At 44.9% G+C, this 24,405-nt stretch overlaps 1 protein-coding gene across 2 annotated transcripts; it reads left to right on the top strand.

Annotated features, from left to right (window-relative positions):
• The first annotated feature begins 2 nt into the window (after nucleotides 1-2).
• On the top strand, nucleotides 3-22,177 carry LOC139373637 (Yes-related kinase). 2 transcript variants are annotated; one of them, XM_071114366.1, is made up of 13 exons: nucleotides 3-795; nucleotides 15,897-15,938; nucleotides 16,036-16,284; nucleotides 16,427-16,529; nucleotides 16,629-16,727; nucleotides 16,840-16,943; nucleotides 17,260-17,409; nucleotides 18,016-18,180; nucleotides 20,080-20,259; nucleotides 20,348-20,424; nucleotides 20,585-20,738; nucleotides 20,827-20,958; nucleotides 21,108-22,177. In XM_071114366.1, exons 3-13 carry the CDS (start codon nucleotides 16,056-16,058, stop codon nucleotides 21,314-21,316), a joined length of 1,602 nt encoding a protein of 533 aa, XP_070970467.1. In that variant the 5' UTR covers nucleotides 3-795; nucleotides 15,897-15,938; nucleotides 16,036-16,055; the 3' UTR covers nucleotides 21,317-22,177. The 2 variants fall into 2 exon arrangements, with proteins under 2 accessions (XP_070970467.1, XP_070970468.1); XM_071114367.1 differs by lacking the exon at nucleotides 18,016-18,180 and adding an exon at nucleotides 18,284-18,439 and having other exon boundaries at nucleotides 29-795.
• The last annotated feature ends 2,228 nt before the right edge of the window (nucleotides 22,178-24,405 follow it).

Below are 24,405 nucleotides of genomic sequence, written 5' to 3'. Positions count from 1 at the left end.
ACGAGGTGGAGATAAAGGGTATACTCTTCTCTTACTGGAACGTCAAATTCGGAGTTTCATGGAACTTAGATCCCAACAGAGAATTGTGGATCTAGCCTTAAAGAACAGACGGATGCTATGTTGACAGATGCAGAGAGCGAGTGTGTGTTTGTCTCTTTGGGTAGGAAGGGTTCAGCTGACTGGGACATGTAGATTCCTGGGCTCAGTGGTGTTCGAAGACTACAGCACCGAAGTTATGTCAAATCACCGGATGTTGCGTTTGGACAATTCCATTTCTACACGAATTATGTTATTCAAAGTCAAAATCAGGGCTGAATTCATTACGCCCATTCTGTTGCAAAACGTTTCGTCTGTTGCAACGTTTTGTAACAAACCGTTCACTCCAAACGGAAAACGTTTTGCAACGAAAAGGATCGTTTCTAGTGGACAAATTAATGTAGGTCCCTTCCCATTTCGTTCTATTTGCTTCCGTTTGGTTCTTAAATGGTAATCGATTTCCGTTGCAAAACGTAATTAAGAAGCCCCGGATTATTTGTTTTTTTGTTTAAATTCCGTGAGAGTGACACAAGCATCCAGGGAGCGCGCTTTGGAGTGGACGTCAGTCACTGCGCGTGCCAGTCAATCCAACCCTTCCGGACACAGAGAGCGCGCCGCGCATCCACATTCCCTCCCGCGAGGAGCGCTCAGCTGTCTTATCCCGTTCTGTCTCAGCGCCTGGAATTTTACCTCCCCGGTGCTGTTCACACCTTTCTTCGCCAGCCCCCGGGAATAACGGGCGACCCGTAGTGCTCTCCGGTAAGTCAGTCGATGTGTGTTTAGCAGTGGGAGAGTGTAAGTGAGTCTCAACCTCTGTAGCCTAAACTAAGTGTCGGTGTTTTGTATGGCTAAGTAAATAAATCTGTGTGTAGTAGTGTATATTGTAACATTGTTTTGCCTTCCCCTCAATATCTGTGCTGAAACAGACACCAGTACGTTCCCCCTTCAGAACATGTCTCTAACTCCCCCTTTAGAGCCTCTGTCTCTCTCCCACTCCCCCCTTCAGAACCTCTCTCTCTCCCCCCTTCAGAACCTGTCTCTCTCACTCCCCCCTTCAGAACCTGTCTCTCACTCCCCCCTTCAGAACCTGTCTCTCACTCCCCCCTTCAGAACCTGTCTCTCTCACCCCCCCCTTAAGAACCTGTCTCTCTCTCTCTCTCTCCCCCTTCAGAACCTGTCTCTCTCTCTCCCTTCAGAGCCTCTGTCTCTCTCTCCCCCTTCAGAACCTGTCTCTCTCTCCCCCCCTTCAGAACCTGTCTCTCTCACTCCCCCCTTCAAAACCTGTCTCTCACTCCCCCCTTCAGAACCTGTCTCTCTCACTCCCCCCTTCAGAACCTGTCTCTCTCACTCCCCCCTTCAGAACCTGTCTCTCTCTCTCTCTCTCTCTCCCCCTTCAGAACGTGTCTAACTCCCCCTTCAGAGCCTCTCTCTCTCTCTCTCTGTCCCCCCTTCAGAACCTCTGTCTCTCTCCCCCTTCAGAACCTGTCTCTCTCACTCCCCCCTTCAGAACCTGTCTCTCTCACTCCCCCCATCAGAACCTGTCTCTCTCTCTCCCCCTTCAGAACCTCTGTCTCTCTCTCCCCCCTTCAGAACCTCTGTCTCTCTCTCTCCCCCTTCAGAACCTGTCTCTCTCTCTCTCCCCCTTCAGAACCTGTCTCCCTCTCTCCCCCCTTCAGAACCTGTCTCCCTCTCTCCCCCCTTCAGAACCTGTCTCCCTCTATCCCCCCTTCAGAACCTGTCTCCCTCTCTCCCCCTTCAGAACCTCTCTCTCTCTCTCCCCACTTCAGAACCTCTGTCTCTCTCTCTCTCTCCCCTTCAGAACCTCTGTCTCTCTCTCTCTCCCTCTCCCCCTTTAGAACCCCTATCTCTCTCTCTCTCTCTCTCTCTCTCTCTCTCTCTCGCTCTCTCCCCCTTTATAACCTCTCTCTCTCCTTCGTAACCTCTGTGTGTCTCTCCCCCCTTCATACCCTCTGTGTGTTTCATTGTGTTAGTCATATTCTGGAGTAAATACCTGGTTTCGGTGCCCAGGTGAGTTTCCCAGAGCTTGGCCACAGACACACAGCTTCTATCACACACTTTAAAAATCACTCTGTTATTTAATCAAACCAAAATGTTTGTGAAACCGTGTCCTTTTTGTTATTGCTGAATGAGTTTGTTGAGAAACTTTGGGCATTTAAAAAAAAGAAAAAAGGAAGTTTGGCCAGTGAAGAGTGAAGTGCTGCGCAAAATGCGGTGGTGCTTATGCCAGCAACACTTCCCTTTTGTACTGTAACCTGCAGTTCACACTGAGCCTGTCAAGTCAGTTATTTTGAAATCCAATGACAGAGCAATAACAGAATTGACTTATAGGAGAGAAAAGGGATCAGGGGCTTGAACCTGTGGATTACAGGGTGCGCAGCGCACTCTGTGTGACATAAAGATCCAGACCTGTTGGTAGTAGGCCGGAGGCAGGCTACAGCTACTGTCCTGTAGGCCGGAGGCAGGCTACAGCTACTGTCCTGTAGGCCGGAGGCAGGCTACAGCTACTGTCCTGTAGGCCGGAGGCAGGCTACAGCTACTGTCCTGTAGGCCAGAGGCAGGCTACAGCTACTGTCCTGTAGGCCAGAGGCAGGCTACAGCTACTGTCCTGTAGGCCAGAGACAGGCTACAGCTACTGTCCTGTAGGCCAGAGACAGGCTACAGCTACTGTCCTGTAGGCCAGAGACAGGCTACAGCTACTGTCCTGTAGGCCAGAGACAGGCTACAGCTACTGTCCTGTAGGCCAGAGGCAGGCTACAGCTACTGTCCTGTAGGCCGGAGGCAGGCTACAGCTACTGTCCTGTAGGCCGGAGGCAGGCTACAGCTACTGTCCTGTAGGCCGGAGGCAGGCTACAGCTACTGTCCTGTAGGCCGGAGGCAGGCTACAGCTACTGTCCTGTAGGCCGGAGGCAGGCTACAGCTACTGTCCTGTAGGCCGGAGGCAGGCTACAGCTACTGTCCTGTAGGCCGGAGGCAGGCTACAGCTACTGTCCTGTAGGCCGGAGGCAGGCTACAGCTACTGTCCTGTAGGCCGGAGGCAGGCTACAGCTACTGTCCTGTAGGCCGGAGGCAGGCTACAGCTACTGTAGAGCTACTGTGGAGCACTGTTTCACTGTCCCTTCAGGTTTGGTACTGGAGAGAGGAGAAACGGTGAGAGAACAAGAGAAGATTTAAGGAGGGAGAGAGACATGATTAGGCTATCTGAAGCCTGGCTTCATCACATCTTGTTTCTCTACGAATTCACTTCCTGCCTTTAGCCCCTGGGCTGTGCGGAAGGAAGTGAGCATAGCCTAGCTGTGGGGCTGTAAACTCTGCTTTCCCACCAAGACACAGTTGCGCTACTACAGAGAATACTACAACAACCTTAACCCAACCTGGAGGTTAGAGAGGCGCACCAGTAACTGGAGGGTTGCTGGTTTGATTCCCGGGTCTGACGGGGGGAATGTGTCTGTGACATGAAGCCGCAGCCAAAAGGTTAGCGCTATCAGAATCTCAGGTGCCACGTACTGCCATTGTGCACTTCGCTTCAGCTTTCAAACACGTTTTCTCTGTCAGTCTTTCTTTGACGCACACTGAAACATTCTTTCACTCTATCGCTCCACTTCTCTCTGGAGGAGGATTAATGACATCACGTGGAAACAGGAAGTCCCTGAGACACCTGACTTCCCAGAACTTATCCGTCCCCTCCCTCCCCCTACATTACTCTCTCTCTTTCCCCCACTTCCCATTGTTTCTCTCACTATCCCCAGTCTCTGCCTCTCTCTCTCTTTCTGTCCCCCACCTCCCACTGTTCCTCTCACTTACCCCCCCTCTTCCTGCCTCAGTCTCTTTCTCCACCCTTCTCTCTATTTCCCCACTATCCTCTCTTACACTACATTGAAGTTTATGCTTTGAGAAAAAAAAATGTTGGGCTCAGTGACAGCTCACTTCGCAGTGTCCGATCACTCCTGCTTCACTCACTCTGCATCCTGTGGTGTTTCCTGTTAGCCAGGAGAGAGAGTGAGAAATGGAAGAATGAGTATGGATTCTAATTCTGTATACCAACTGAAATTTACGCCACATACAGTTGAAGCCGGAAGTTAACATACACCATAGCCAAATACATTTAAACTCAGTTTTTCACAATTCCTGACATTTAATCCTAGCAAAAAAATCCCTGTTTTAGGTCAGTTAGGATCACCACTTTATTTTAACAATGTGAAATGTCAAAATAATAGTAGAGAGAATGATTTATTTCAGCTTTTATTTCTTTCATCACATTCCCAGTGGGTCAGAAGTTTACATACACTCAATTAGTATTTGGTAGCATTGCCTTTAAATTGTTTAACTTGGGTCAAACATTTTGGGTAGCCTTACACAAGCCTCCCACAAAAAGTTGGGTGAGTTTTGGCCCGTTCCTCCTGACAGAGCTGGTGTAACTGAGTCAGGTTTGTAGGCCTCCTTGCTCACACACGCTTTTTCAGTTCTGCCCACAAATTTTCTATAGCATTGAGGTCAGTGCTCTGTGATGGCCACTCCAATACCTTGACTTTGTTGTTCTTAAGCCATTTTGCCACAACTTTGGAAGTATGCTTGGGGTCATTGTCCATTTGGAAGACCCATTTGCGACCAAGCTTTAACATCCTGACTGATGTCTTGACATGTTGCTTCAGTATATCCACATAATTTTCCTGCCTCGTGATGCCTTCTATTTTGTGAAGTGCACCAGTCCCTCCTGCAGCAAAGCACAACATGATGCTGCCACCCCCGTGCTTCAAGGTTGGGATGGTGTTCTTCGGCTTGCAAGCCTCCCCCTTTTTTCCTCCAAACATAACGATGGTCATTATGGCCAAACAGTTCTATTTTTGTTTCATCAGACCAGAGGACATTTCTCAAAAAAGTACGATATTTGTCCCCATGTGCAGATGCAAACCGTAGTCTGGCTTTTTTATGGCGGTTTTGAAGCAGTGACTTCTTTCTTGCTGAGCAGCCTTTCAGGTTATGTCGATATAGGACTCGTTTTACTGTGGATATACAGTGGTGCAAAAAAGTATTTAGTCAGCCACCAATTGTGCAAGTTCTCCCACTTAAAAAGATGAGAGACCTGTGATTGTCATCATAGGTACACTTCAACTATGACAGACAAAATGAGAAAAGAAAATCACATTGTAGGATTTTTTATGAATTTATTTGCAAATTATGGTGGAAAATAAGTATTTGGTCACCTACAAACAAGCAAGACTTCTGGCTCTCACAGACCTGTAACTTCTTCTTTAAGAGGCTCCTCTGTCCTCCACTCGTTACCTGTATTAATGGCACCTGTTTGAACTTGTTATCAGTATAAAATACACCTGTCCACAACCTCAAACAGTCACACTCCAAACTCCACTATGGCCAAGACCAAAGAGCTGTCAAAGGACACCAGAAACAAAATTGTAGACATGCACCAGGCTGGGAAGACTGAATCTGCAATAGGTAAGCAGCTTGGTTTGAAGAAATCAACTGTGGGAGCAATTATTAGGAAATGGAAGACATACAAGACCACTGATAATCTCCCTCGATCTGGGGCTCCACGCAAGATCTCACCCCGTGGGGTCAAAATGATCACAAGAACGGTGAGCAAAAATCCCAAAACCACACGGGGGGACCTAGTGAATGACCTGCAGAGAGCTGGAACCAAAGTAACAAAGCCTACCATTAGTAACACACAGTGCCAGACGTGTCCCCCTGCTTAAGCCAGTCCATGTCCAGGCCCGTCTGAAGTTTGCTAGAGAGCATTTGGAAGATCCAGAAGAAGATTGGGAGAATGTCATATGGTCAGATGAAACCAAAATAGAACTTTTTGGTAAAAACTCAACTCGTTGTGTTTGGAGGACAAAGAATGCTGAGTTGCATCCAAAGAACACCATACCTACTGTGAAGCATGGGGGTGGAAACATCATGCTTTGGGGCTGTTTTTCTGCAAAGGGACCAGAACGACTGATCCGTGTAAAGGAAAGAATGAATGGGGCCATGTATCATGAGATTTTGAGTGAAAACCTTCCATCAGCAAGGGCATTGAAGATTAAACGTGGCTGGGTCTTTCAGCATGACAATGATCCCAAACATACCGCCCGGGCAACGAAGGAGTGGCTTCGTAAGAAGCATTTCAAGGTCCTGGAGTGGCCTAGCCAGTCTCCAGATCTCAACCCCATAGAAAATCTTTGGAGGGAGTTGAAAGTCCGTGTTGCCCAGCAACAGCCCCAAAACATCACTGCTCTAGAGGAGATCTGCATGGAGGAATGGGCCAAAATACCAGCAACAGTGTATGAAAACCTTGTGAAGACTTACAGAAAACGTTTGACCTCTGTCATTTCCAACAAAGGGTATATAACAAAGTATTGAGATAAACTTTTGTCATTGACCAAATACTTATTTTCAACCATAATTTGCAAATAAATTCATTAAAAATCCTACAGTGTGATTTTCTGGATTTTTTAAAATCATTTTGTCTGTCATAGTTGAAGTGTACCTATGATGAAAATTACAGGCCTCTCATCTTTTTAAGTGGGAGAACTTGCACAATTGGTGGCTGACTAAATACTTTTTTGCCCCTACTGTAGATACTTTTGTACCTGTTTCCTCCAGCATCTTCACAAGGTCCTTTGCTGTTGCTCTGAGATTGATTTGCACTTTTCACACCAAAGTACGTTCATCTCTAGGAGACAGAACGCGTCTCCTTCCTGAGCCATATGACAGCTGCGTGGTCCCATGGTGTTTATACTTGCGTACTATTGTTTGTACAGAGGAACGCGGTACCTTCAGGCGTTTGGAAATTGCTCCCAAGGATGAACCAAACTTGTGGAGGTCTACACATTTTTTTCTGAGGTCTTGGCTGATTTCTTTTGATTTTCCCATGATGTTAAGCAAAGACGCACTGAGCTTGAAGGTAGGCCTTGAAATAGACCCACAGGTACACCTCCAATTGACTCAAATGATGTTAATTAGCCTATCAGAAGCTTCTAAAGCCATGACATCATTTTCTGGAATTTTCCAAGCTGTTTAAAGGCACAGTCAACTTAGTGTACGTAAACTTCTGATCCACTGGAATTGTGATACAGTGAATTATAAGTGAAATAATCTGTCTGTAAACAATTGTTGGAAAAATTACTTGTGTGATGCACAAAGTAGACGTCCAAACCGACTTTCCAAAACTATAGTTTGTTAACAAGAAATTTGTGGAGTGGTTGAAAAACGAGTTTAAATGACTCCAACCTAAGTGTATGTAAACTTCTGACTTCAACGGTACCTGTGTATGTGTGTTCATGCGTTTGTGTTGTGAATGCCCAGCAGGGAGCCGTTTATCTGAAGTAGATGGGGCAGGAAAGGGTGTGTTTGGATGTTTGTTAGTGTGATGAATGAGGGTGGTGTGTGTATGAGTTTTCAGTCCTGAGAAAAGGGTTTATGTTTGAAAACCCCCTCCATGTCTGTTAGCTAGAGCGTGTAGTGATTTAGGTGGGAATAGCCTGAGTGGGATATGAACCAGTAACCTTCTAACTGTTTGAGGGCAGGGAGAGTGACTGCCTGTGGATCAAGGGTGGCCATCCCTCCTTCTTGAGAGTTGCTGGGTGTGCAGACTTTTGTTTCATCCCTGCTTTAACATGAGTCTACTAATCAGCTTCTCATCGAGACCTTGATTAGCTGAATCAGGAGCTGGAGCAGAAGCCTCCACACCCAGCGTCTTTTCCTGCAGGAGGGTTGGAATGAGTGTCTTGACATGGCGTATCTCCAAAACACCATTTTTATATAGTGTTGCTGCTTTTTAAAAATCTATGCAAATGTCTGTTTAGTACAGGGTATCACCCATGAGAGAGTTAGATAGATATATATATATATATATCTCTATCTAGTTTGTTCTGTGGGCTAGTGTCAGTCTGGTTTGGGTGTGTGTTGCTTAGCAGTCAATCATCTCAGTCAGACAGTCATCTCACATCTCTGTCATATCAGTTCTCAAGCTCTAGTTTTCTTCTGAGTGGTCATCAAAGGAAGAAGACAATAGAGTATGTTGGTGAGTTGAGAACCATGTTGAGAGTTGAGTACCAAGCGCCATTGTTGACTAGGTTTACATGTACAGCAGGGTTTCTCAAACAGCATCAGGGAGAGAGAGAGACAATTGTTATGAAGAGGAGAGCGAGAGAGAGAGAGGCAAACGTTATGAAGAGGAGAGAGAGAGAGACAAATGTTTTGAAGAGGAGAGAGAGAGAGACGAACGTTATGAAGAGGAGAGACAGAGAGAAATGTTATGAAGAGGAGAGACAGAGAGAGAAACGTTATGAAGAGGAGAGACAGAGAGAGAAACATTATGAAGAGGAGAGAGAGAGAGACAAACGTTATGAAGAGGAGAGAGAGAGACAAATGTTATGAAGAGGAGAGACAGAGAGAGAAATGTTATGAAGAGGAGAGACAGAGAGAGAAACGTTATGAAGAGGAGAGACAGAGAGAGAAATGTTATGAAGAGGAGAGACAGAGAGAGAAACGTTATGAAGAGGAGAGACAGAGAGAGAAATGTTATAAAGAGAGGAGAGAGAGAGACAAACGTTATGAAGAGGAGAGAGAGTGAGAGACAAACGTTATGAAGAGGAGAGAGAGTGAGAGACAAACGTTATGAAGAGGAGAGAGACAAACGTTATGAAGAGGAGAGAGAGAGAGACGAACGTAATGAAGAGTGGAGAGAGAGAGAGAGAGAGAGAGAGACAAACGTTATGAAGAGGAGAGAGACCAACGGTATGGAGATAGAGAGAGACAAACATTATGAAGAGGAGAGAGAGAGAGACAAACGGTATCGAGAGAGAGTGAGAGACAAACATGAAGAGGAGAGAGAGAGAAAGACAAACGTTATGAAGAGGAGAGAGAGAGAGACAAACGTTATGAAGAGGAGAGAGACAAACATTATGAAGAGGAGAGAAAGAAAGAGACAAACGTTTTGAAGAGGAGAGAGAGAGACAAACGGTATGGAGAGAGAGAGAGAGAAACGGAATGAAGAGGAGAGAGAGAGAGAGAGAGAGAGAGAGAAACAGTATGAAGAGGAGAGAGAGAGAAACGTTATGAAGAGGAGATAGACAAAGGGTATGGAGAGAGAGAGAGAGAGAGAGAGAGAGACACGTTATGAAGAGGAGAGAGAGAGACGTTATGAAGAGGAGAGAGAGAGAGACAAACGGTATGGAGAGAGAGAGAGAGACAAACGGTATGAAGAGGAGAGAGAGAGAGAAACGTTATGAAGAGGAGAGAGCGAGAGAGAGAGAGAGAGAAGCACAAAAAAAAAAAAAAAAAATTGAAGCACAACAAAGCCACAAGAATTAGCCATACAAGATGTAGGAATTTGGAAAACTTACTTTGATAATCTATACAAAAACATCCCACAAAAAGACTTACAACAGAACCAATTAGAAATTAAAGAAAAATTGAACATCCTGGAATCAGTCATTAAAAACAACCAAAATCCATTAGATTACCCAATAACCCAACAAGAACTAAATGAAAAGCTAAAATCTATTAAATCAAAAAAGGCTTGTGGTGTAGACAACATCAGAAATGAAATGCTGAAAAACAGCACACCTGAGTCGCAAAATGCTGTGCTTAAATTGTTCAACATGGTTTTAACTTCTGGCTGCTTCCCTGATGTCTGGAACCAGGGGCTCATCTCCCCTATCCACAAAAGTGGAGACAAATCAGACCCCAATAATTACAGGGGAATTTGCGTCAACAGTAACTTGGGAAAGATTTTCTGTAGCATTTTGAATTCAAGAATTCAAACCTTTATTCAAGAAAAAAATGTAATAAGTAAATGTCAAATTGGCTTTCTCCCTAACCATTGCACTACTGACCATATATACACCTTACACACACTAATTAATAAACACGTCCACCAAAAAAAAGAGGGCAAAATCTTTGCTTGCTTTATTGACTTTAAAAAAGCATTTGATTCGATTTGGCACGAAGGGCTATTCTACAAAATTCTACAAAGTGGGCTTGGTGGTAAGGTGTATGACTTAATAAAATGTATGTACACAGAAAACAAGTGTGCAATAAAAATCAAAAACCAAAGAACAGAATTTTTTTCACAATGTCGAGGTGTGAGACAAGGCTGCAATTTGAGTCCAAATCTTTTCAACATTTATATCAATGAATTAGCAGACATGTTGGACCAATCTCCAGCCCCAGGACTCACACTATTTGACACAGAGGTGAAATACCTGCTATATGCTGATGACTTGGTACTTATATCACCAACCAAAGAAGGTCTTCAACAAAACATTAATATTCTGGAGCAATATTGCCATAATTGGGCCCTGGCAGTAAATGTCCAAAAAACTAAAATCATGATTTTCCAAAAAAAACCCAGATGTCCGAAACACAAATGTAAATTCACCCTGAACAACACCTTAATTGAACACACAAAAAATTACACCTACCTTGGTCTGACCATATCTGCATCGGGAAACTTGAATATGGCAGTGAAGGCACTCAAAGAAAAAGCCCGCAGAGCAATGTATGCAATAAAAATGAAATTATTCAAAATCAACATCCCAATTAGAATTTGGACTAAAATATTTGACAGTGTAATCCTACCAATAGCACTTTATGGAAGTGAGGTTTGGGGGCCACTCAATAAACTGGATTTTAAAATGTGGGACAAACATCCAATTGAAGCCCTACATGCAGAATTCTGTCGGAAAATTCTACAAGTCCAGAGAAATACACCAACTAATGCATGTAGGGCAGAATTGGGCCGTTTTCCAGTAATAATGAAAATACAGAAAAGATCATTAAAATTTTGGCTACATCTAAACTCAAGTCCAAATTCGAGTATGCAATTTAAAGCACTTCAAGCCCAAGAGCTGAGCCCAGAAACGAGCCCTCTCAGTCAGCTGGTGTTGGACCTCACCAACCAAGCTGACACCAGCACTGCTTCAAAAGAAAGAATTCCAATAAGCAAAATCATGAACCAATCAAAGGAATCATATTTACAATACTGGAAAAACGAAACAAAATCCCAAAGCCGACTAAATTGCTATCTGACCCTAAACAGAGAATATGAATTGGCTGATTATCTCTACTCTGTCAGAGATACGAAGCAGAGACAGATCCTTACCAAGTACAGGCTGAGTGACCACCGATTGGCAATAGAAACCGGCAGACATAAAAAGACATGGCTACCCAAAGAGGAGCGTGTATGTGGTCACTGCATGACAGGGGAGGTAGAGACAGAGATGCACTTTCTCCTTTACTGTGATAAATATTCCTCACAAAGAGATTCATTATTCACAGAAATGACTACATATATTCCACATTTTTACAAATTGAACCCAGAGGAAAAACTAAGAATACTCATGGGCGAAGGAGCAATGGCTCCTCTTGCAGCCAAATATGTATTTTCCTGCCATAGCCTGAGGGACACTGAATAATAACATCTGCATAGTAAACAGTAACTTACTTATTATTACTATTATTGTTATTACTATAATTATTAATGTTTACTGTAGACTGTTACCATTATATTGTTATTGTTATTGTATTTAATTTTGTATTATTATTTACTACCATTTTATATTATTATTTGCTATCATTTACAATTTTGTTACAATGTATATTGTATACATTGTTGCTTTGGCAATATTGACACAATGTTTTTCATGCCAATAACGCAGCTTGAATTTGAATTTGAATTTGAGAGAGAGAGACAAACGTTATGAAGAGGGGAGAGAGAGACAGAATCAAATGTTTTGGAGAGAGGGAGAGAGACAAACGTTATGAAGAGGAGAGACAGAGAGAGAGAGAGAGAGAGCGCGAAAGAGAGAGAGAGAGAGAAACGTTATGAAGAGGGGAGAGAGAGAGACAAACATTATGAAGAGGAGAGAGAGAGAGAGAGAGAGAAACGTTATGAAGAGGGGAGAGAGAGAGGGAGAGAGAGACAAACGTTATGAAGAGAGAGAGAGAGAGAGAGAGAGAGAGAGAGAGAGAGAGAGAGAGAGAGAGAGAGAGAGAGAGAGAGAGAGAGAGAGAGAGAGAGAGAGAGAGAGAGAGAGAGAGAGAAATGTTATGAAGAGGGGAGAGAGAGGGAGAGAGAGAGACAAACGTTATGAAGAGGGGAGAGAGAGACAGAATCAAATGTTTTGGAGAGAGGGAGAGAGACAAACGTTATGAAGAGAGAGAGAGAGAGAGAGAGAGAGAGAGAGAGAGAGAGAGAAACGTTATGAAGAGGGGAGAGAGAGAGACAAACATTATGAAGAGGAGAGAGAGAGAGAGAGAGAGAGAGAGAGAGAGAGAGACAAACGTTATGAAGAGGGGAGAGAGAGAGGGAGAGAGAGACAAACGTTATGAAGAGGAGAGAGAGAGAGAGAGAGAGAGAGAGAGAGAGAGAGAGAGAGAGAGAGAGAGAGAGAGAGAGAGAGAGAGAGAGAGAGAGAGAGAAATGTTATGAAGAGGGGAGAGAGAGAGAGAGAGAGACAAACGTTATGAAGAGGGGAGAGAGAGACAGAATCAAATGTTTTGGAGAGAGGGAGAGAGACAAACGTTATGAAGAGGAGAGAGAGAGAGAGAGAGAGAGCGAGAGAGAGAGAGAGAAACGTTATGAAGAGGGAGAGAGAGAGAGACAAACATTATGAAGAGAGAGAGAGAGAGAGAGAGAGAGAGAGAGAGAGAGAGACAAACGTTATGAAGAGGGGAGAGAGAGAGGGAGAGAGAGACAAACGTTATGAGAGGAGAGAGAGAGAGAGAGAGAGAGAGAGAGAGAGAGAGAGAGAGAGAGAGAGAGAGAGAGAGAGAGAGAGAGAGAGAGAGAGAGAGAGAGAAATGTTATGAAGAGGGGAGAGAGAGGGAGAGAGAGAGACAAACGTTATGAAGAGGGGAGAGAGAGATAGAATCAAACGTTTTGGAGAGAGGGAGAGAGACAAACGTTATGAAGAGGGGAGAGAGAGAGAGAAACGTTATGAAGAGGGGACAGAGAGAGAGAGAGACATTATGAGGAGGGGAGAGAGAGAGAGAGAGACAAACATTATGAAGAGGGGACAGAAAGAGAGAGGGGGAGAGAGAGAGAGACAAACAAGATGAACTGGAGAAGAGTCCCCTAAGCAAGCTTGTCCTGGGGCTCTGTTCACAAACACAAACACACCCTACAGAGCCCCAGGACAGCAGCACAATTAGACCCAACCAAATCATGAGAAAACAAAAAGATAATTACTTGACACATTGGAAAGAATTAACAAAAAAACAGAGCAAACTAGAATGCTATTTGGCCCTAAACAGAGAGTACACAGCGGCAGAATACCTGACCACTGTGACTGACCCAAAATTAAAGAAAGCTTTGACTATGTACAGACTCAGTGAGCATAGCCTTGCTATTGAGAAAGGCCGCCGTAGGCAGACATGGCTCTCAAGAGAAGACAGGCTATGTGCTCACTGCCCACAAAATGAGCTGCACTTCCTAACCTCCTGCCCAATGTATGACCATATTAGAGAAACATATTTCCCTCAGATTACACAGATCCACAAAGAATTTGAAAACAAATCCAATTTTGAAAAACTCCCATATCTACTGGGTGAAATTCCACAGTGTGCCATCACAGCAGCAAGATTTGTGACCTGTTGCCACGAGAAAAGGGCAACCAGTGAAGAACAAACACCATTGTAAATACAACCCATATTTATGCTTATTTATTTTATCTTGTGTCCTTTAACCATTTGTACATTGTTAAAACACTGTATATATATAATATGCCATTTGTAATGTCTTTATTGTTTTGAAACTTCTGTATGTGTAATGTTTACTGTTCATTTTTATTGTTTATTTCACTTTATATATTAACTTTATATATTATCTACCTCACTTGCTTTGGCAATGTTAACACATGTTTCTCATGCCAATAAAGCCCTTGAATTGAATTGAATTGAGAGAGAGAGACACACTTTAGGAAGAGGAGAGAGAGAGAGAGAGAGGGAGCGAGGGAGGGAGAGAGCGAGACAAACGTTATGAAGAGGGGAGAGAGAGAGAGGCAAACGTTATGAAGAGGGGAGAGAGAGAGAGAGAGAGGTTATGAAGGGGAAAAGAGAGCAAGATAAGGGAGGGGGTGAGGGAGAGAATCTGGTAAACAGGAACTCATGGAGAACAATGACCATAGAGCTGCCTTGCACACATGTGTGCGTTTCAATTTGCCTTACCTTCAAGACGACCATATTGGCCCAGTGCTGTTATTTGTGTGAACGGCTCCTTAAAAGATTACCTTTAGGAGCAACAATACAGTAAGCTGACCTTCCTCTTTTCCTCACAGCAGAGAAACAGCACAGAGGGAGGTGTGTTTGTGTGTGTGTGTGTGTGTGTGTGTGTGTGTGTGTGTGTCTGTGTGTGTGTGTGTGTGTGTGTGTGTGTGTGTGTCTGTGTCTGTGTCTGTGTCTGTGTGTCTGTGTCTGTGTCTGTGTCTGTGTCTGTGTCTGTGTCTGTGTGTGTGTGTGTGTGTGTGTGTGTGTGTGTGTGTGTGTGTGTGTGTGTGTGTGTGTGTGTGTGTGTGTGTGTGTGTGTGTGTGTGTGTGTGTGTGTGTGAGCTGGGGGCAGTGGGCAGTGGGACTGCAGTGGGCAGATTATGTGTGGAGAGACTGTGTCCTGGGTTTCCAGGAAAAGGGGGGAGCCATTAGAGGGGTGGACAGGAAACTAACAGGGCTTACTTCCTGTGGCTCTCCTGATGGCCGACCAGATAGTGTGTGCGTGGCTTAACTGTGTGTGGGTTGGGAGTTCCTGTGAAATGTTGTTGTAAACTAAGCAGTAAGCATTGAAATGTGTTTTGGATTGCGTCCATCACCGTCATATTTTAGTTGTTTTGAGAATGTTAGGTCATTTTGGGAGGAATAGGCTGGTATTCCAAGATGGGATTGTCAGGAATCTCAGATTTCTCAGGAATGCAATTTCTCCCAAACGATGTAAAAAATATATTCTTCCTATGAGCCACTACAACCTCTGCCATGACCACCAGACCTGAATGGCACAGGAGGGAGTGTGCTAGAGTAGCAGATTGCTAAGCTAGCATCGCCTTGCTGAGGCTCAAAGTGTAAGAGCCTGGATCAAATATTACAGACGATACATTGTATAATATATTGTGTCATTGTGACATAGGCTAAGTCTGAATACTGGGTTTGCTTTGGAATAGAGGTCATTACACGTTATTACACTCATTACACTCCTGTAGAGGGAAGTCTGTTTCCTTTCAGCTGCCATTTTGTTCTTCCTGAACTCTGCTGTGACTTCTTAACTCACTCCAAAGCTGGAGGTAAACTGAGTTAAAACACACACAACACCAAGTTCTCACTGTTCATCAAACAGCAGACACGCCCATTTGTGGTGAAGCATATAGATAGAACTGTAAGTCATGGTCTCTTCCTCAGAGGACTGAAAAGGGAAGTGGCTAACCTCTCTCTCTCTTTGTTCTCTCTCTCTCACTCTTTCTTTCTTTCTCTCTGTCTCTCTCTCCTCTCTCTCTCTCCTCTCTCTCTCTTTCTTTCTTTCTTTCTTTCTTTCTTTCTCTCTGTCTCTCTCTCTCTCTCTTTGTTCTCACTCTTTCTTTCTTTCTTTCTCTCTGTCTCTCTCTCTCTCTCTCTCAAACTCTTTATTTCGTTCTTTCTCTCTCTCTCCCTCTCTCTCTCTCTCCTCTCTCTCTCTTTGTTCTCTCTCTCTCACTCTTTCTTTCTTTCTTTCTCTCTCTCTCTCCTCTCTCTCTCTCTCTCTCTCTTTGTTCTCTCTCTCTCTCACTCTTTCTTTCGTTCTTTCTCTCTCTCTCTCTCTTTGTTCTCTCTCTCTCACTCTTTTTTTCGTTCGTTCTCTCTCTCTCTCTCTCTAGTGGCGATGGTGTCTGACATGATCTGACAGAGGAAGACTGCAGGTGAGTAACTGCCCTTTACCCTCCATATCACTTCCTCCTTCACTTCTCTCTCTCTCTCTCTAACTCCCCACCTCTCTCACCCCCTCTCTCTCTGTAGCGATAGTCTCCGTGGTTATTATGGGCTGTGCCCACTGTAAACAGAAAAAGGCTGCAGCCAAGGCGGCTTCAGCCGAGCTGTCTGACCCATCTCCTAGCAACAGTCCTGATGGGGTTGTGTCTACAGCATTGGCCATGCCCCGTTATCACCCTGGCCCCACCCACCCGACAATACCTGACTTCAACAAGCCTTTTGGCTCCGCCTGTTTTCCTAATACCAACGCACAAACCTGCGCAGGGGGCGTCACAGGTACAGATTGATGGCTTCAAATAATTTGTTGTGTTTATGTAGGACTTATAAAAGGTTAATGAAGGCTTCATTAAGCCTCTAAATGTGTTTGTTTAAAGTGGTTGTATGATGTATGCATACTGACGTGTGTGTGTGTGTGGAGGTGGAGGTGTAACTCTCTTCATAGCATTGTATGACTATGATGCTCGTACTGAAGATGACCTGTCCTTCCAGAAGGGAGAGAAGTTCCACATCATCAACAACACGTGAGATTCACATTACAGTTCCAGAGTAAATTGCAGGTAGTGGCTTTCCAGATCAAATCAAGTGTCTGCTCCCTCCAATGTGATGAATTGTCTCTACAGAGAGGGGGACTGGTGGGAGGCCCGGTCGTTGGACACTGGGAAGTCTGGTTATGTCCCTAGTAACTATGTAGCTCCTGTAGACTCTATACAGGCTGAGGAGTGAGTACACACACACACACACACACACACTCACACACACACACACACACACACACACAAACAAGAACATCTGCTGAATGACTAATGGGTAAATGTTTGTGTGTGTTACCAGGTGGTATTTCGGTAAGATGGGGAGAAAGGATGCAGAGAGACAACTCCTGGGACTGGAGAACCCCAGAGGAACATTCCTTATCAGAGAGAGTGAGACCACCAAGGGTACGTACACACCTGTACTCAGAAAGTGTTCACACACATTTGCTAAAAGTTACACAAAACGTTTGAAGGCTTCCCACACATAGATTAAGCCTAGTCCTGGTCTAAGAAGCACTTTCCCTGGACAATCTCCGTGAATCTGGGTCTGGTCAACTGGCTCAAAGAGTATTAGATATCTATATGTGGTTCTACAGGTATTCTCAAACACATCTCAGTACAGCTGTGTTTCTGTTCATTCATACGTAGTCATTCTCTTGTGTGCAACTTCACCTTTAGAATCCTCAGAGTGTGAACTGTTCTCTTCCTCCTCTATCGCCAGGTGCCTACTCTCTGTCTATCCGGGACTGGGATGATGGTAAAGGTGACCACGTCAAACATTATAAGATCAGGAAGCTGGACAATGGAGGATATTATATCACAACACGCACACAGTTCGACACCGTGCATCAACTGGTGCAGCACTACACAGGTGAGTGTTTAGAGGCTAGGGGTGAAGTACCTAACTTAGGGTCTGTGGGTAAAGTGCCTAGGGTGTATGGACTAGGGTTAAAGTATTTAGGGCCTAGGTGAGGGCTTTCTCTCCATGGCCAAGACTAATGTAATTCAGATCCCTCTTTTTTCTCTCTCCCAGTTGCCCTCTGGTGGTGCAGTCTGGTATAGGAGCTACTCTGCTCTGTGTGTGTGTTCTCCTTTCTGTGTCTGTATGTCCAATATCCATTCTAGCATACTAAATATGATCAAGGAATGTATTAGCCAAGCACACTAAATAGGCATAAGCAAAGTTGCCTATTGGTTTGCATGGTGTGTCAGTGCATGTGTGTGTGTCTAAACAGATGTGTATCGGTAAAATACAGGCACTTTTTAGTAGATCCAAGTAAAGTACTGTAGTCAGTTGCTTTTTATGTTCTATATGTGTTTGTTGCTTTTGTGCCTCAGCAATTTATCTCTCCCTCCCCTCTTGTCTGTCTGTATCTCTCTCTGTCTTTGTCCCTTGCTCTTGCTCTCTCCTTTATTCTGTCTGCCTGTCTGTCTTGCTTCGACTCTCTTTCTTCCACCCCTCTCTCACCCACCTCAGAGCGAGCAGCAGGTTTGTGCTGTAGGTTGATTGGCAGCTGTAGGCGGGGCATGCCTAAGCTAGCCGACCTATCGGTGAAGACCAAGGACGTGTGGGAGATTCCCAGAGAATCTCTCCAGCTGATTAAGAAGCTGGGCAACGGGCAGTTTGGAGAAGTCTGGATGGGTAGGAAGTTCTGTGTCTTTGCATGCCTTTTCATCTCATTTCATCTCCCTCCCTGTCCACTCCTACCATCCCCCCTTCCCCCTCCAACCCCTCACTCCTCTAGGCTGTAACGATGGGCTGTGTTACTTTCTGACCACACCCTGTCCCAATGCCACGCCCCTCACCCTGGGGCTGGGGCGGGACGCCTGGGAGGTTGCCAGGAAAACGCTGGCCCTAAACAGAAAGTTGGGCCAGGGCTGCTTCGGAGACGTCTGGATGGGTGAGCCCAACTGTCAATCAATCAATCAGTCACTTTCTTATACTGTAGGTTGAGACTGACACACACACCACCTACAGTCTAGCGCAGGGATCATCAACTACATTACGCTGCGGGCCGTTTTATGTTGTTGAGGGGATGGTCTGGGGGTCGGAACATAATGACAAATCATTTGAAGACTGCAAATTGACCGCAAGAACAGATATGTTTGACTTAAACATAATCATTTCAGATCTTGCTTACATGTGTATACGATCACGTGACTCTATTGTGCATGGGAGTACTTAAGAAAATACAGTGCCTTGTGAAAGTATTCGGCCCCCTTGAACTTTGCGACCTTTTGCCACATTTCAGGCTTCAAACATAAAGATATAAAACTGTATTTTTTTTTGAAGAATCAACAACAAGTGCGACACAATCATGAAGTGGAACGACATTTATTGGATATTTCAAACTTTTTTAACAAATCAAAAACTGAAAAATTGGGTGTGCAAAATTATTCAGCCCCTTTACTTTCAGTGCAGCAAACTCTCTCCAGAAGTTCAGTGAGGATCTCTGAATGATCCAATGTTGACCTAAATGACCTAACTTAAGGGGGCTGAATAATTTTGCACGCCCAATTTTTCAGTTTTTGATTTGTTAAAAAAGTTTGAAATATCCAATAAATGTCGTTCCACTTCATGACTGTGTCCCACTTGTTGTTGATTCTTCAAAAAAAAATACAGTTTTATATCTTTATGTTTGAAGCCTGAAATGTGGCAAAAGGTCGCAAAGTTCAAGGGGGCCGAATACTTTCGCAAGGCACTATATATTTTAAGGTAAAATCCCTTTGAGCTGATTTCCTGGTGTTTCTACAGTCTTATGTCTGACAATGAAAATTCTACAAAAAACAAACAAACTTGGGGGCCAGTTGGGAAACACTGGACTATAGTGTTCTTCACAACTGTGTCCCAGAAGTGCTTCTCAGTGTGTCTGGGATTATTCCCAAGCCGGTGCTAATGTGGTGGTGTGTAGTGCTCTCTTTTCCCACGGCCAGCTGTGTTCCCAGTTTCCATTCCAGTGCCGTTCTGTGTCAGTGTAATAGTCTCTCTGTGTGTCCGGACCAGGAAGTAGCCAACCCTATTCCTGGTCCAGCTTCATGCACTGCTGAAGCACCATGGTGGGACTCTCCCTCTCTCCTCCCCTTCTTTATCCCACCCCGCCACCTCTGTGCATACCCTCTTTATAACTCCTGTGTGTGTTTGTGTGTGTATAATTAAGCAATAAGGCCCGAGGTGGTGTGGTATTTGGCCAATATACCACGGCTAAGGGCTGTTCTTATGTACGACGCAACACGGAGTGCTGGGATACAACCCTTAGCCTTGGTATATTGGCCATATATCACAATCCCCAGAGGTGCCTTATTGCTATTATAAACTGGTTACCAACGCAAATAAAGCAGTAAAAATAAATGTTTTGTCATACTTGTGGTATACGGTCTGATATACCACAGATGTTAGCCAATCAGCATTCAGGGCTCGAACTACCCAGTTTATAATTGTATGCATGTGTGTGTGTTTCTGCCTTTGTGTGTGTGTACTGTATACCTATCTGTGTGTGTGTGTGTGTGTGTGTGTGTGTGTGTGTGTGTGTGTGTGTGTCAGGTATGTGGAACGGCACCACCAAGGTAGCAGTGAAGACATTGAAGCCAGGCACCATGTCTCCAGAGGCTTTCCTAGAAGAGGCTCAGATCATGAAGAGACTGAGACATGACAAGCTGGTGCAGCTGTACGCTGTGGTCTCTGAAGAACCCATCTACATCATCACAGAGTTCATGAGCCAAGGTGCTGTACAGAGCACACACATATGCAAGCAGAGCCACACACACGTTTTCACAATTATTTCTGAAATGAATTAAACTGTGTATTTCAGGTAGCTTACTGGACTTCCTAAAGGACGGGGAAGGAGGGAATCTGAAGCTGCCTCAACTGGTGGATATGGCTGCTCAGGTAAGAACACACACCATCTTGGCAGTCCATCGATGCTCCTCTTGTGGTTGGGCCATGGTTCAGAGCTTCTGGTGCTGGTGCCACATCATGTCGATGTGGGAGTCACGTGTGGGATTGGATGGCTTGCACCTCTAACCCTTCCTCCTGTGTGTGTGTGTAGATAGCGGCAGGCATGGCATATATAGAGCGTATGAACTACATCCATCGTGATCTGCGAGCGGCTAACATTCTGGTCGGGGAAAATCTGGTGTGCAAGATCGCTGACTTTGGTCTGGCCAGACTCATAGAGGACAATGAGTACACAGCCAGACAAGGTAGAAGAGAGTTACTGTGTTAGGACATTGTGACAACTCTTGATGTGAAAAGGGCTTCATAAATACATTTGATTGAACGATTTTACAGGAGCCAAGTTCCCCATCAAGTGGACAGCTCCTGAAGCAGCTCTATATGGGCGTTTCACCATCAAGTCTGATGTGTGGAGCTTTGGTATCCTGCTCACTGAACTCGTCACAAAAGGACGCGTGCCTTACCCAGGTACGGGGGTGTAGGTGTCTCCTACTCTGTCACCCTTCTTTTTTCCAGCCCTGTCTCTATGATGGATATAAGATGCTGTGTGTTACACTAAAAAACATCTATCTCTGTCTTTCTCTCTACCTCCCTCCCTCTCCCTCCTCTCTCTCTAGGTATGAATAACCGCGAGGTCCTGGAGCAGGTGGAGAGAGGCTACAGGATGCCCTGTGCGGTGGGTTGTCCTGCCTCCCTCCATGAGCTGATGGTGCAGTGTTGGCGGAGAGAGGCGGACGAGAGACACACCTTTGAATACCTGCAGGGCTTCCTGGAGGACTACTTTACTGCTACTGAACCCCAGTACCAGCCTGGAGAGAACCTGTGACCACGCACACGCACACAGACACAAGTGTGTACACACACACACACACACACACACACAACCTATACATACTGTAAGCCTTATCTACTATATGTTGCTGTCTGTCAGGGCAGAGCAATCAAACACGAGCTAGAATTCTTCCTCTCCTCCTATCTGTGCTCGGCTGCCCAGACCAGCAGAGGAAAGGGACTGTTGTCAGTGTACTATGCCTTAATAGCTTTACTGAGTTACCATGACAACAAGGCTTCGTCTTTAGATGGAGGTTGGGGGGGTTTAAGGTTAGGGTTAGATGGGGTTAGGGGTCAAGGTTTGTGGGGCTGTAGGGGACCAGTTTGTGCCTAAAATCTTTACTTGTGTAAGATGATGATGGTGATGACTTCACTCCAATGCTTTTTACTCTCTAAGCATCTTTCATGACGTCAAAGTGGATTTTCTTTCTGCAACCTTTCTTAAACCTGATATTGACAACCCTGGTTTTTAATTTGTTTATTTAATGCTTGTATATCTACTGTTTGTATCTTAGCTAACACATGGGGTCTGTTCAGCAGGGTGCAACGTTTCAGAATATTCAGATAGACAATCATATATGTTCTATACAGTATATTTTTATCAGGTAGAATAGGCGTTTGTACCAGCTATATTCGTAAAATGTCTATGTGCTATGTTCTGACTATTTCACCTCTCTGAATCCACGCATGTTCTGTATACAGCCTTCTGCCAATGGGAGGGCCAGGCAAAGGGTCAAATAAATGCACAGAGGTCAGAGTTGGGACCGTGTGCAGGAGTGTGGGTTTTTATGATGATTTGAACTTTTCTGTTGTTTCAGATGTTTCTGTGTCTGTGGTAAAGCTATTTTCCACAATACATGTGTGTCTTGTTTTCTTAGTTTCTAGGTCTAGCCTACAAACACCATATTTCTTTACTCACAGACACATGCACACACACATTTTGACTGTCTAGTGTGGTCAGTCTACTTGAAATTGGGTCCCTCCTGTGGTAAGTCTGTCTGCTGTTTTATGTGTGAGCACCCAGCACTGTTCATTATAACCATAGGGTTATAACCGGTTATTATAAACTGGGTAGTTTGTGTCATGGATGCTGATTGGCTAAAACACCAGTACAGCAGTGTGTACGTCAGACAATATACCACGGTATGATGCAAAAATCCTTGTTTACTGTTCTATTTATGTTTGTAACCAGTTTATAATAGCAATAAGACACCTCTGGGGTTTGTGATATATGGCCAATATACCACGGCTAAGGGCTGTATCCAGGCACTCGCTTTCTGTCATGCTAAGAGCAGCCCTTATGCTGCATTCATAACCAAGTGGGAAGGTGGTAATTACCTAAATACCAGTTGGATATATTCACGTGCATTGAACTCATTGAGAAATACCGATTGGTCAATGTACAACAAGCTGCGTCAACCATAAACTAAAAGTCCAGATATCATGCTTGTAAACAAATTACTGTTCAAAAACCATATATTTCCCATTAGTAATTACCAGTTCAAATGGATTTGGGATTTTTCCCAGTCGTATGTGGTAAATACCACCTTCCCACTTGGTTATGGACGAAAGGTTGCTGATTTGAATCCCGGTGCAGACGAGGTCAAAACCTGTCGCTGTGCCCTTGAGAAAGGCACTTGACCCCAATTGCTTCTGGGGCGCTGGACAATGGTGACCCTGGCCGTGATCCCACTCCTTGGTGACCCTGGCCGTGATCCCACTCCTTGGTGACCCTGGCCGTGATCCCACTCCTTGGTGACCCTGGCCGTGATCCCACTCCTTGCAGGTGTCTCTGGGAGTTGGAATATGCAAAAAACACATCTCCATTACACACTTCTACAAGTGTGTAACAGGACAAATGTAAGCACCCCCCCTCCCCCCAAATTAGCTGTGGTATATTTAAGCGATAAGGCACGAGGGGGTGTGGTATATGGCCAATTTACCACGGCTAAGGGCTGTTCTTATGCACGCATTGTGGAATTATAAACTGCCAATCAGCATTCAGGGCTGGAACCATACGGTTTATAATGGCCAATGTAACCCCTCGACTTAATGCTTAATTATAGAACTGACTCAAGTCAGTGTCCAACCCTCTCTCCATCTTTCTCTGACTCCTCTCGCCCACGTCTGCAATGCGTAACCCAGACAACCGTTTCTGATAACAAAAAAAGAACTACACTTCCCAGACTTTTTATCCATAGAACCGAGGACAGCTACGGGTCCCTGGATGGGACTGACAGACAGGCACATCTGGCGAGAAACGAGAGAGGCGAGATTGAACTGTGTGTGAGAGAGAGACAGAGAGAGAAAGGGGGATATCGCGGAGAGATAAAAACGGAAGAAAGATTTTGTTCTTTCCTTCCTTTTCTCCTAGGAACGTCTGTCCCACGCCTGTGTGCCACGGGATCGTTACCGCGGGGTTTGAGGAGTGTTCGCGTTCTTGCGTGCAGAAGGGGATATACGCCCCCCCCCCCCCGTCAATTTCCCCTTCTCTTCTTTATATTTTACCTTCCTCCGTTTCCAGGGTTCTGCTGTTGATGTAGACCAGCTTGTTTTTAGAGAAACGGTTTTCTGTGGCGGAGCCCTGCACGCATACAGACAGATGCGCGCGAAGCACGGAGAGGAGACAGACAACGACGTTAACGGTTGGAATGAACGGAAAATGCTGTGCGCCAGCAGTGGCAGCTGTGATATTACCGAGAACTCAGTGATCCGCACGACGAGAGAAGAGAAGCCCCGCTGCAGCAACGAGCCTCTCCCGGTGAGTGCGCATGCAGTGTCTATCTGTGTACACAACTCATATTTGCATACCGGACAGTTCTAGCGGCGCTGCCAGATGCGCGCGGCACCGCTGCATTTTTTTTATTGAAGGAATTTGTATTAACCTCGTCGGTGCCGTTATAAAGGGAATTCGTGCACTGGGTCAGTCTGCCACTATGGCTGAGGTGGGCTCCTTTCTCATTAGTGATGGTGACACACACACGAGTTAAGGCTATTGTTAAGGAAGCATCTCCATGCAGGGCTGATTGTGTGTATATGCTGGTTCGTTGTGAAAGCGAAGATGTCTACCATACAAACACACAT

This window comes from Oncorhynchus clarkii, chromosome 18 (assembly GCF_045791955.1).
Source record: "Oncorhynchus clarkii lewisi isolate Uvic-CL-2024 chromosome 18, UVic_Ocla_1.0, whole genome shotgun sequence".
Taxonomy (NCBI): Eukaryota; Metazoa; Chordata; class Actinopteri; order Salmoniformes; family Salmonidae; genus Oncorhynchus; species Oncorhynchus clarkii.
Note: the sequence above shows the minus strand (reverse complement) of the source record. Positions and strands in the feature narration are given on the sequence as shown.

Bases quoted from the DNA above. Each gene is read 5' to 3' on its own strand.
- LOC139373637 (XM_071114366.1), top strand. From the start codon at position 16,056: ATGGGCTGTGCCCACTGTAAACAGAAAAAGGCTGCAGCCAAGGCGGCT. The intron at 16,530-16,628 runs GTGAGATTCACA...TTGTCTCTACAG, and splicing joins TTCCACATCATCAACAACAC to AGAGGGGGACTGGTGGGAGG. The intron at 20,959-21,107 runs GTACGGGGGTGT...CTCTCTCTCTAG, and splicing joins AGGACGCGTGCCTTACCCAG to GTATGAATAACCGCGAGGTC.